This window comes from Prionailurus bengalensis, chromosome A3, assembly GCF_016509475.1.
Source record: "Prionailurus bengalensis isolate Pbe53 chromosome A3, Fcat_Pben_1.1_paternal_pri, whole genome shotgun sequence".
Lineage (NCBI taxonomy): Eukaryota > Metazoa > Chordata > Mammalia > Carnivora > Felidae > Prionailurus > Prionailurus bengalensis.
The window spans coordinates 80490652-80503164 of record NC_057354.1 but is presented as its reverse complement, the minus strand read 5'-3'; the positions used below and the strand labels follow the sequence as shown (position 1 = coordinate 80503164).

The 12513-nt window shown below is 38.7% G+C and overlaps 1 protein-coding gene across 1 annotated transcript; it reads left to right on the top strand.

Moving 5' to 3' along the window:
- The first annotated feature begins 2350 nt into the window (after nt 1-2350).
- TMEM17 (transmembrane protein 17) lies at nt 2351-8254 on the top strand. The gene is made up of 4 exons (XM_043603479.1): nt 2351-2650; nt 6059-6162; nt 6335-6448; nt 7342-8254. The coding sequence occupies exons 1-4, from the start codon at nt 2551-2553 to the stop codon at nt 7618-7620; spliced, it is 597 nt and encodes a 198-aa protein (XP_043459414.1). The 5' UTR covers nt 2351-2550; the 3' UTR covers nt 7621-8254.
- The last annotated feature ends 4259 nt before the right edge of the window (nt 8255-12513 follow it).

Below are 12513 nucleotides of genomic sequence, written 5' to 3'. Positions count from 1 at the left end.
AATTCTTCATTCTGTAGAGTGAACCCTATATAAGGACTGGCTAAGTCCTTGGACTGGAAATGGAAAGATATGGTAGTGGTTTTTAGATCTTAGTCCCTTTTTTCATTCAGTAGTTATCTAGTTCCCACTTGAGGTCAGGCACTGTGCTAGTGTTCAGGATATAAAGGTGAATGATCACCCCTGACCTCAGCCCATGAACTAGCAAGAGAAACAGACACAGATAGACGAATGCTAGTACACCATGACTAACACCATGACCAAAGTAACACAGAGGAGCCACTTAAGTCAGCTTCAGGGAGGTCCTGGAACCTTTCTGGAGATGATGAAGCATAAGCTCCATCTATCTTGTAGAGAAGCAAAAGTTAGTCAGCTTTTCCCTAACATCCCCAGAGTTAATTGCTTCCTCATCTTTGTTCCTTTGTTAAAATATATCATACTTATTTGTTTCCACATCTCACCTTTTTTTCTTAATGTTTATTTTTGAGACAGTGCGAGAGACAGAGTGCAAAGAGTGGAGGGGCAGACAGAGGGAGACACAGAATCTGAAGCGGGCTCCAGGCTCTGTCTGAGCTGTCAGCCCAGAGCCTGACGCGGGGCTCAAACTCACAAACCGTGAGATCATGACTTGAGCCAAAGTCATACACTTAACCGATGGAGCCACTCAGGCACCCCTCCACATCTCACCTTCCTAACGGGCTGAATTTTGGTGTGTTTGGTTTTTGTTTCTATTTGGTTTTGTTTGGGTTTTCTTGTTTGTTTTTTTGTTTTGTTTTGTTTTTGCCGAGCTTCTTGATGGGGAGGGTCTATATCCCTAATTAGCTTAGTACAATGTCCCAAGAATAGCAGGAATGCAATAAACATTTGTTGAATTATTTTGAAAGTCTAGCCATGTAGCTATTTCCTCCCCTATCTTATTAAATATACCTTGACATTTATATAAATATGTGTGATTTTCCTTTTGATTGTAAAAGTAATACTGTTCAGCATACACCACTCAGAATGACTAGGAGAAAACGATGGAAAAATAACAAGCGATGGCGACAGATTTGGAGCAACAGGAATGCTTATACATTGCTGGAAGCAGTAGAAATTGGTACAACCACTTGGGAAAACTGTTGGCACCATCCATAAAAGCTGGGTCATACTTTATAAGCCAGCAATTCCACTCCTAGGAATGAGCTCAACACAAACACATGCATATGGCCACCCAGAGGCACATTTTTACCAGAAGTGGGATTACTTAGAGCAGCTCCCAACTAGAAAATACACAGAGGCTCCTCAACAGTAGAATGGATAAACTTATCGTGGCATGTCACCCACAGCAAGGAAAAAAAACCTACAGTCAACAACATGAAAGAATTTCTTAAAAATTATTTTGAGGGCAAAGAGGCAGATTTTACTTTTAAGAAGCACTTACCATATGATTAGTTTTACATAAAGCATACAAATAGGCAGAACTATTCTATACTATTAAAAGTCAGAAAGAGTCTGTTAGAAGTGGAGGATTGGTGATTGTAAGGGAATAGGAAGGGGAAGCTTCCAGAGGTGCTGGTAAGGTTCTGTTCCTGGATCTGGGAGCTGGTTACATGTGTATATTCGGTTTGCATCCTTTCTGTAAGTATCTTACACTTAAATCGGTTTTTTTTTTTAAATAATACATCTTATTTGAGAAAAACCTGGAAGACACAGAAATATTTTTAAAAATTTTAATCACCTACACCCCACTACCCAGAAATAATTAACATTTTGGATTTCCTACTAGTCTTTTTTTGGTTTTGAAGCCACAGTGTTTGTGCCACCTCCTCCACCTCTGCTCCTCATATATTCTCTCTCTCTCTCTCTCTCTCTCTCTCTCTCTCTCACACACACACACACACACACACACACACACACACATTTTGCAAAATTGGGTTCACTTCTACTTAGGTTTTATTTTTACTTAAAAGCTAATCCATACAATCAAATATTCGTTGCAAGCATGTTTTTTAAGATGCAGCAATGTATTCCATCAAATGTGCGTGTGTGCGTATACATCTATCCACAGTTCTAGGAATGTATATTATATACTAAGAATATTTTATTAAAAATATTGTATGTATACGCATACACACTATATATTAATAATAAAACTTTTCAAATGTATAGTCCTAAGAAAGAAGCCACCGGGTCATGAACATTCTGTAAGTTCTACATTCGTTCTATATTTCCTTCCAGAAAGCTTGCATCCCACTGACGAGGTGTGACGGCTCCTTATATCACAAACCAACCTCGGCTCATTTATTATTGTTTCTATTTGTTTTTAAGAATGATGAGGCTTATAACAGGACTAAGGAATCTGCCGTTTCGCACACGAGGTTGCGGCGCTCGCCAGGACACAACTCTCAGCACACCTCTCCTTTCCAGGCGTCCGTGCTCGCGACCTGCGCTTCTGCCCCGCAGTGCGGCCGCGCGCGCCTGGGCCCCAGCATCTCGCGCTGCCCGGTCGCCGTGGGAACGGTAGAAGGAGGCAGCGTCCGCAGACCTAGCTGTAAGCCGTACCGAGGCCCGGCCATGGAGCTGCCGGATCCGGTCCGCCAGCGGCTGGGAAACTTCAGCCGGACCGTGTTCAGCGACTCCAACCGGACCGGGCCGGAGTACAGCGAGGGTCCTGGTGAGTGGCCGAGGCCCGGCGCAGCGGGTATGGCCTGCGGAGGACCTGGCGTGGGTTTAAGGAGCGGCCAGACTTTGCCCGGACCTAAAATGGCGGCCTCGCCTTCAGCTGGTTTCCCGCAGTGCGGGAAGAGAGCCGGAGGAGGGGCCCACCCCTAGGTTGGGGTTGGGGCTGGGGCTGAGGCTGGGACGCTTCAAGTCCCGTATCCCTAACGGTCCTGGCCGGCGAACTGTAAGCCTAGCCGCTGAGGTGGCAGCGGCCTTCCTCAGAAACTAAAAATATAAACACTGCCTTCGCAGCACACGTCCGGTCCCGCATCCTCCGCGAAGGCCGGCGGTGTTTTTCCTCAGCGACTTCCGTTCTGGCGTTTGTGGCCCAGCTGGACTGAAAACAGCCCAGGCAGTCTCCCCTTCCCACTCCCCACTTTGGTTAAAATATCTTCTCTTCTCCTTTACTCGCAAAACGACCACGTTCCACCGCAAGTCCGTTTTCTGGCGGAAGAGATGGAAAGATTTTTTTTTTTTTTTAATGAGTCCTGTTAAACCGCTATCCACTCCAGAATGGTAGCTGCCACAGTAGAATCGCTTTCAACAAAGCTCGCCCCCTTCCCTGCCTGCTCCACATTCCCCTCACCATGTACAACTCTTTCCCTAAATCGCTAACAAAATACCACGATACAGCATTCAACTTGACGGCAAGTGGTAACTCTGTTTCCTCCAGAACAGTTTCCCTCCTTAAATCATGATGATAGACAACATACTGTCATCCAAATCCATGTGGTTTTTATCACTGAACTCTGCTGGGGAAATAGAAACCTTTTCCTCCTGCTTGGTCTAGGGACTTTTAAAAGAGCACAGAGACAAGTACGTTCCCATAGTTGCATTGTTTTCACCCTGAATTTAGGCCTCTTTAAGATTTAGGATGTACAGAGAAAAGTATAATGTGAAAAATTAGGTCAAGTCTCTGATTCTAAAGCGAAGCCTTAACAGGCACTAAAGTCTGGTGATGCAAGGTATCAGAGGTCAGCGGACATTTTCTGTAAAGGGCTGGTAACAAATATTTTAGACTTGCAGGCCATAGGTCTCTGTGGCAGCCATAGATAATGGTAAATGCATAGATGTGGCAGTGTTCCAATAAAACTTTATTTATGGACACTAAAATTTGAATTTCATGATTTTCAGTGTCACAAAATATTATTCTTTGATTTTTTCCCCCAACCATTTAAAAATGTGAAAAACCATTTTTAGCTCACTTGCTATACAAAAAACAGGCAGCTGGCTGGTAGTTTGCCTACCCCTGATTTATATAATGTTTTAATTTAAATTCCGTTTACAGAACTCAACTGGTACTTTTGCAAAATTTAGTAAATTCATGTCTTGTGCTTTCAAGGTTCATTTGCATATTAACTTGATTTTCAGTTGCATGATTATAAGTTTGAAATGCCGTATAGCTATAGCGTAACGCTTAAGATGCTCATGTACACAATTTCTAACATAAAAACTCCTTAGCAAAATTTGACTAATTTCTGCTCCAAAGGTATTAAAATTTTCAGCTTAATTTATCATTTCCTTCCCACATTTTCTTCCTTGTGGATCCGAAGTAGGTTTGATTATTTGCACTGTAATTACAAGTGTATACCATTACCACGTCCACTGACCTAGAGTTGTACTGTTATGAAAAAAAGAATCCTAGGCTGGTGAGTTGCCTTCAGGTTTAACAAATTTTAAGAATTCGTTCTGTTATCACTGATAATGTAAGAAATAGGTACAAGCAAAAAAAAAAAAAAATTAAATAGGTACAAGCAAAAAAAAATTAAATAGGTACAAGCAAAAGTAGGTCATAATATCGGAGTAAAAAAAAAGTAGATTAATAATCAGGCAAATTCTTGGAGCTATAGGAAACCTTACTCTGAGAGACCAAGATTATTTCTTATATTTTAAAATTATTGAATGGCAGATATACTCAGCTGTGGAGAGAAAAGAAGTTTTTAAGAAATTTATTTTAGGGCCTTTATAAATTGTTACATTTAGGGCAACTGATTTCAAAATGCATTATCCTAAACTGTTAGGATTTAGTCAAATTTAGAATGTATTTGTAGGGCTTAATTTAAAAAATCAAATTCTTAATTTAGGACCTTTCTCTCTTACATAGAAGCAAAAGGTATTAGGCAATCACCCTTGGATAAATGAAGCTCATGAATCACAAATGTCTACATTGATGTCTTTATGACAGTATGTTTCCATTCTTTCTGCTTGTACATATTTGGTATGCGGCATGTGTATGGCAAGATTTTAGGTTCTATGAGTATCTCAAATTAGGGATTTGTGCTTACAATGAGTCTGTGTATTAAGTAAAAGAGAAGGAAAGGGGACTAATGTTATTGACTGCCTGCTACGTACCAGGCATGGTGGTAGGGTAAAGTAATTAATACTATCTCTAATCCTTGCAAGCAACCTGTGAGGTACTTTTAATGTTACCATTTTACATATGAAGAAATTGAGACTCAAAGAGGTTAAATAATTTATCCCAAGTGTGGCATTGAGGATTCCAGGGGTGTTTGAGGAGTTATGGGTTTACTTGGACTCCAAAGCTCCTGATCTCTCAGCGCACTAGACTGGCTAGAGCAGGGGGATGTTCTTTGCTAACACTTTCTTACGCACGGGTTAGAAGTAAATACCTAGAGGGGAAGAGATTTCTACCAGGGTGGGGGAATAGGATCAAGAAAGGACTTATGGACAAAGTGGCATTAAATTGGGTATTAGTGAATGGATGGGATTAGAGTATGCTGAAGAGAGGTGTGTGAAAGGTAAGTTTTTATGTATTTTATGTGTTAATTTTATAGGCTTTTTACATAGAACTCTGCAAAGGAGGTTATGATCATTATTGTTACCTGTTCAATAGGATTCAAATTGATATTCCACATTTAATCTACACCATTAGTGTGCAAAAAATCAGCAGACTGTAATGGCAAATTGATGAAATAATTGAAAAATACGAAACATACCTCTACGAGGGGTGCCTGGGTGGCTCATCATCAGTTGAGCCTCTCTGACTTCTGCTCAAGTCATGATCTCACGGTTTTGAGCTCGAGCCACAAGTCACAGAGCCACAGGGCTCTGTGCTGACAGTGAAGAGCCTACCTGGGATTCTCTGTCTGCCCCTCCCTGCCCCCCCTCAAAATAAACAAACTTAAAAAAAATAAGAAAGAAACATCCCCCCATGAAGCCAGTATATGAATTAAATAGTACTATGATAGATATTTCCTTTTGCTGTCAGTGATTATAAATTGGCTTAAAATTTGGAGTTTTGTTGAACCAACACTATAGATACTAATTTTAAGAAACTAAAGGACATATAGGGCATTGACCAGAATTAGGAGCTTGGTTTTTTTTTCTGTTTCTTTTGTAGATAATGAAATGGTTTCCAGTTTGGCACTGCAGATGTCACTTTATTTTAACACTTACTTTTTCCCACTTTGGTGGGTAAGCAGCATTATGATGCTTCAGATGAAGGTAAGTCTGTGCTTTACTACTTCTGCTGAGGTCTCTTCTGCCCATTCCTGGCATTGTTACATTGTCAATAAAATTAAAGTTTTTAAAATTTATTTTCTATCTCAGGTCAGTTTTACTCTATGTGAGATTTTACAAACATGTTTATTTTTGTGTCCTTTTTGTTGTTTTTTAGTATTCAGTCTTGCCTGATTACTACAAATTCATTGTGGTCACTGTTATCATCATAATAACCTTAATTGAAGCTATCAGGTTGTATCTGGGCTACATGGGGAACCTACAGGAAAAGGTAGGCTCTTCTTTCCTTTCTCTCAGTGCTACACCTAAAGACAATACGGTTTTCATAATGAGGAAAAGGCAGGGAGCTGTGGTAGAAGGAGCAAAGGCCTGCCTCCAACTTTACTAATTCTGTCCCTGTAGTCTGTTCAATCTCCAGAGCCTGGCTTTCTTTGTATATAAAATGGGGGAAATATTTACTTCAAGGTTTGTTGGGATTAAATGGAATAATTTATATAAAATACCTGAAGATAGTAAGCACTTAAGAATTGACAGTTTTCCCTCTTCTCCACCTGCCTTGAAAATACATGGTCAATTAAACATGTTTGGATCCTGAATAAGAAAATGGGAGAGATTATAAACTCAGGAATCCTAGGCCAGACACGTTTTTCTGAATCATTGTGTTGCCTAAGCATTTACAGTCACCACAGCTTAGGGATAATGCTTAAAGATTTCTGTGGTTTTCTCAGCTCTTCAGAATTAGGCACCTACCGGTCTCACTTGTTATTTCTAACCCAAGCATCCATTCCCCCAGACATGTTGATTCCTGGTCATGCTTTTCTTTGCTTACTTACCTTCTCGCCTCTTATTCCTTCTACCCAACTTCAACAGCCTACATGCTTGGACTCTTTCTTTCACCTAATCACTGTTGTCTTATTTCTTACAGTATTTAGTTCATGCCTCTTTGTGATGCATTCAATTATTTATTAATGTATATCATTCTAGCATTGCCACATAAGTTAGTTTTCACTTTTAATCTAGACTGTAAGCCTTTGAGGACACGGACCATTTTCTACTCCTTTTGAATTACAGAGCTCATAATGTAGGTACCCAGTACTGATGATCTATATAAATGAAAGACTGTACTTTACTGATCTGATTTACTCTTACTGTGTGTCGTTGCAGGTTCCTGAATTGGCTGGCTTTTGGCTTTTGAGTCTTCTGTTGCAACTGCCTTTAATTCTATTCTTGCTCTTTAATGAAGGCCTAACGAATCTGCCATTGGAAAAAGCAATACACATCATCTTCACTTTGTTCCTCACTTTCCAAGTTGTTTCAGCCTTTGTTACCCTGAGGAAAATGGTAAATCAGTTGGCAACTCGTTTCCACCTCCAAGACTTTGACCGGCTCTCCGCATACAGAGGAGGCACGAGAAGAATGAGATCCTGTATAGAAGAGATTTGACCCAGTGCTGTTGAGTGAAAAGCTGAAAGATCCTTTAGCAAGACTGTAAGAGGGACATATCAGAGATCTAGCATGAGAGAAAGGACAAAGCAAGTGTTTTGAACTGTATATTATCTAGCTCTGAAATTCCAAAGCTGGGGGCAATGATAAGACTGATTGTACAGTACACGAAAGCAGTAAGTCAACCCTACAGCCTAGATATTGTCCACCTGGTGGACAAATATCTTAATATTTTTGTTGTTGACTTTTTCAGGTGTATAGAAATCTGCGTTGGTAGTCACAGTTTACCAGCTTTACAGTAATATTTCTTGTTAGCACCTAAAACTAGAAACATGTATATTTCTTTGAAGCTTGTTGGCTCTTCTTGTCTTGGCAGTACATCTGAAGCACATGGCAATTCTTGTCAATATCCTGATGTATTAACTGTATTTATAAACCAAGACACCAGATTTTGATGTGTCCTGGGTTAAATTCTAACCCTACACTTAGGTTTTATATAGAGGTTAAAAACAGGTGGGTTATCATGGTATTTAGGAAATCATAAAATTGCAACTGTTATAAAACCATGTTAAGTATTTATAGTGGTTGTGTACAAAAATGTCTTTATAATAAATTATGAAATATTTATGTTAAAGTATCTACAACAAATCATTCCTGTCTTGTATAGCTCTTTTGGGCTATGGGTTTATTATTTTTATTACAGAGTTGCAAGGGAAGGAGATAGATAGATACATAGATAGATAAGAGAGACTTTTATGTAGTAGGCACTGCACTAGGCACATTTATTAACCCTTGTGATCTCAGCTATTAAATCACTGTTCACTGAAGAATGCATAACCATTAGATTTACATGAGGCTTGATTTGAAAAGCAGCGTCCCTGTTAATACACAGTGAGAGCTGAGATGGGCAAAAGAGATTGCACTCATGACCTTAAATGAGCATGTTTCCTTGCTAATAGAGCAAACCTTTTTAAAGGAGTTGTTAAGAACAAAGCTGCATGGGTGTACCTCAACATTATTTTTAGTGATGACTGAATTGTCTTAAGGGTTATAATATTTTCTTCTTAGCTATAGGGAAATGTGCCTTTTATAAGTGATGCATTTTACTGAGAACAGTTGTAGCTACATTAAAAAGTGTTCTTTCCAATTTTCCTTTTCTGTGATTCAGGCTCATCCTAGTATCTCCCTGTTTTGCCTTATTCATTCTTACATTGCTTAGTTTTTGAAAATGTTTTCACTCGTAATTACACCTGCCGAAACTAATCATGCTAATTTCATTATTTCTGCTTCCTATTAATATATATAAAATTCAGTCAAAGATTTCTCCCCCGATGCACAGGCTGTTTAACTTCTCCCTTGTACCAGAGAAGTTACTATGTATATTCCAATACTTTGAAATCCAAAATAGAATTGTTTGGTTATTTTTTTAAAACTTACATTTGTTTGCATTTGTTTCCAGATGGGGATAAGTGATTTTTTTTTAATTGTTTTAAGTTTATTTTGAGAGAGAGAGAGAGCAAGCTCATGAAGAGAATCCCAAGCAGGCTCCACACTGCCAGTGCAGAGCCCAATGCCGGGCTCGAACTCGTGAACTGTGAGATCATGACCTGAGCCGAAACCAAGAGTCGGACACTTAACCAACTGAGCCACTGAGGCACCCCAGGGATAGGTGTTAAAGAAAATATAAAATAAGAACATTAAGTCTATATAGCAGATAAATTAACGGGATGATTAAGCAAGGCTGTTTTATATAACAGTTTCCAGAGTTTTATCTTAAATATCAGAGCCTCTGATACATTCATACTTTAATTTATATTAAAGGATTAATAGGTAAAATATTAGAGTCATAGTCAAATTTTAAAGGCTATAAAAATTTGGGGAAAATGAATTTGATTAAAATTTTCTACAAAAAAAATTGTTTTGGTTGTACTATCTATATTGCTTAAAATGCAAATATAATAAGGGTGGGAAAGAAGAAAGTAAGAAAATCAATGGAGAACATTACCAAGTCATTTGTTTTCCATCTAGACAACAAAACCATGATTTTGTGTTGGGCCGAACCAGTATTTTCTGTCGGAGTATACCCTGTTCCCTATAAGTATATGAAAATTGAGGTAGAAGAAGATATTTACATGTCAGCACATTTGGAGTTCCTGCAGTCCTTGTTTGTGTTTTATTTGAATAAGTTCGTCCATTCTTAATTCCTGTTACATCTATCTTTCTAGGGGTCCACAACACAGTTCTGAAAATTTCTAGTTAGGATTTTGACCTTCACAAATATTTTGTCTTTCACATATTTTTTTATTCCAGAGGCTTTGGCTTATCACGGACAAAGTGGACGCAAATTTCTGTAAATCAGAATGTATTTTGAAAATTGGATTTTAATCAATGGATGCTTGAATGTCTAGTATGTACAAGGGAATAGTGGAGGTTCACAGACAACTAAGACTGCTCCCAGTTCTCAGGTATATGATGTGGGAGGTACAATATTTGCAGGACACCCTTAAGACAAAGTAGGGAAGTCCAACTTCATCAGGGTGAGATGCACTGAACAATTTCTACCTGATGGGTACCTGATAGGATAACAGTCTTTCACTTCCAGCACGTCTCCCCAGTTTGTTCCTGGCATCTAGTGTCCAGGATTATTAGCATGTTGGCCCTTCATCAGCATTACTGAGCACCCACTATTCATCTCACTGTCAGAGCACAGGCAGGGGATATGTTGAGGGGTGTGAGGAGTGTGGTTAAACACACACACGCTGGCCTGTGCACTATTAACAAGTACACTGTCTGGTGGGAAAAGCAGACAAGCAAATCAATGATCATACAATATAATGGGTACTGTGGGATTACAGAGAAGGGGGTTACAGAAGATGAAGAATCTGTAAAGTCTTTCCAAACAAAATAACACTTGAGATTTGAAGAATGTGTATTAACTGTTCATTTCAGTATTAAGAAACCGAAATAATAGTGACTCTGAGTAGTGTTTCAGGTATTATATATACTTTGGTAAAGCTGGTGGGGAGGGTACATGAGAAGAAAGGACACAGAATAAGGTAGAGAAGCTTGGGAGTAGCTAGTAAAGTAAGCTAAAGATTTTAATGTTCTCAATCCCTGAGCGATTTATCAACAGGGGAATATCACAAACAGATTTAGGCTTCAGAAAAATCTCTCTGAAGACAGTGTGGAAATAGATTGAAAGGTTGGACCAGATGTTGATTTGATGAAGTAACTTTGGAGAGAACAAAGTTTTAAAAAAAATCATTTTATATTTTAAAATAGGTATTGAAAAATTTTTCCTAATTTTTTTGGGATCATGCACAATGTTAATAACACACTCACTGTGTTATTGCCCCTTTGCCAGTCGTTAGATTGTGATTAACTTAAATAGAACTCTATTTGAAATAGTCTTTTATACATTTTACTTGGCATAACCTAAATGGTTCATAATTTGCATCAGTTGAAATTATGGCTTTTAAAAACTTTGAAAATAAATTTAATCAAGATTTTGAGAGTAAAGAAAAGTCATCTGTAAATCCACAACCCTAAAATAAGAACTATCAGCAAATGTCATGCTTCCTTGCTGTTTTCCACTTGTAAATGCTTTTTAAAAACATAGTTGTGGGGCGCCTGGGTGGCGCAGTCGGTTAAGCGTCCGACTTCAGCCAGGTCACGATCTCGCGGCCGGTGAGTTCGAGCCCCGCGTCGGGCTCTGGGCTGATGGCTCAGAGCCTGGAGCCTGTTTCCGATTCTGTGTCTCCCTCTCTCTCTCTGCCCCTCCCCCGTTCATGCTCTGTCTCTCTCTGTCCCAAAAATAAATAAATGTTGAAAAAAAATTTTTTTTAATAAATAAATAAATAAAAATAAAAACATAGTTGTGATCATTGACACTTATAATTTTGCACCCTGGTTTTCTGAAAACATAAATATCCATCTTTCTACCTGGTCAAATAACCATCATCTTAAATGATTGCACAATATTCCCATCAAGGAGATAGATGCTAATTGTTTTTAACTTCTCTCCTATTGGATATTTGCACTGTTCTCTTCTTTTGCTTTTATACAAACATTGAATGAGCATCTCATGTAGACTGTTTTTTTTTTCCCCATATCTTAGATGATTCCTTTTAATTAATAAGCTAGACCCTCAGCAGTGAAATGGCTGGTTCACAGGACATGAACATTTTTAAGGACTCTTGATGCATAATGCCAAGTTATCCACTTTCTGCCATTTACCACTCACACTTCTAAAGATAATACAATGAAAATTTTGAGAAGGACAGACTTATGGACCTTAGTTAGCCATTCATCTTGGTGTCTCAGTGTGGCTACCACAGGAACACTGAATCTCCTAAGGAGGAAGAAAAACCTAAAAGCTGTGAAAGAAGTGCAAAGAATTAAAAAAAAAAAAAAAGATTTTTGAATTAAGGGAAAACTGATAAGGGACAGGAAAAGGATTAGGCAAGCTGGTCGCAGTCAGCAACAGACAGGGAGATGCGACACAATAAAAACTGGGTCATTGAGTTGGGACAGCCCTAGGACATAAAAAGACTGAAATGAAGTAAAGCTCTGGATTACTTTGTTCTTGAATATTGAATTTTTTCAGAAGCATAGAGCATGAAATATTATAGTGATAAGCCAAGATTGGAAACATAGCCAAGAAAAAGAGGTCTTTAAGGGATTGTTTAAAATGTGCTGAAGGAATAATTTGGTTTGGTCTTAAACAGCTCAAAGAGTAAATTGACATAAAGCTTTTGCATAGCAAAATAGGCATGAAGGCAGAAAACAATGAGGCAAGGGGAGCAGGGTACCCTATTCATAAATTGGTTCCAATGTGAAAATTAGATTTTGGTCCTAGAAAATGTTCATCAGAATACTCAAACGTATTTTGAA

Bases quoted from the DNA above. Each gene is read 5' to 3' on its own strand.
- TMEM17 (XM_043603479.1), top strand. From the start codon at position 2,551: ATGGAGCTGCCGGATCCGGTCCGCCAGCGGCTGGGAAACTTCAGCCGG. The intron at 6,163-6,334 runs GTAAGTCTGTGC...GTTGTTTTTTAG, and splicing joins TTATGATGCTTCAGATGAAG to TATTCAGTCTTGCCTGATTA. The intron at 6,449-7,341 runs GTAGGCTCTTCT...GTGTCGTTGCAG, and splicing joins TGGGGAACCTACAGGAAAAG to GTTCCTGAATTGGCTGGCTT.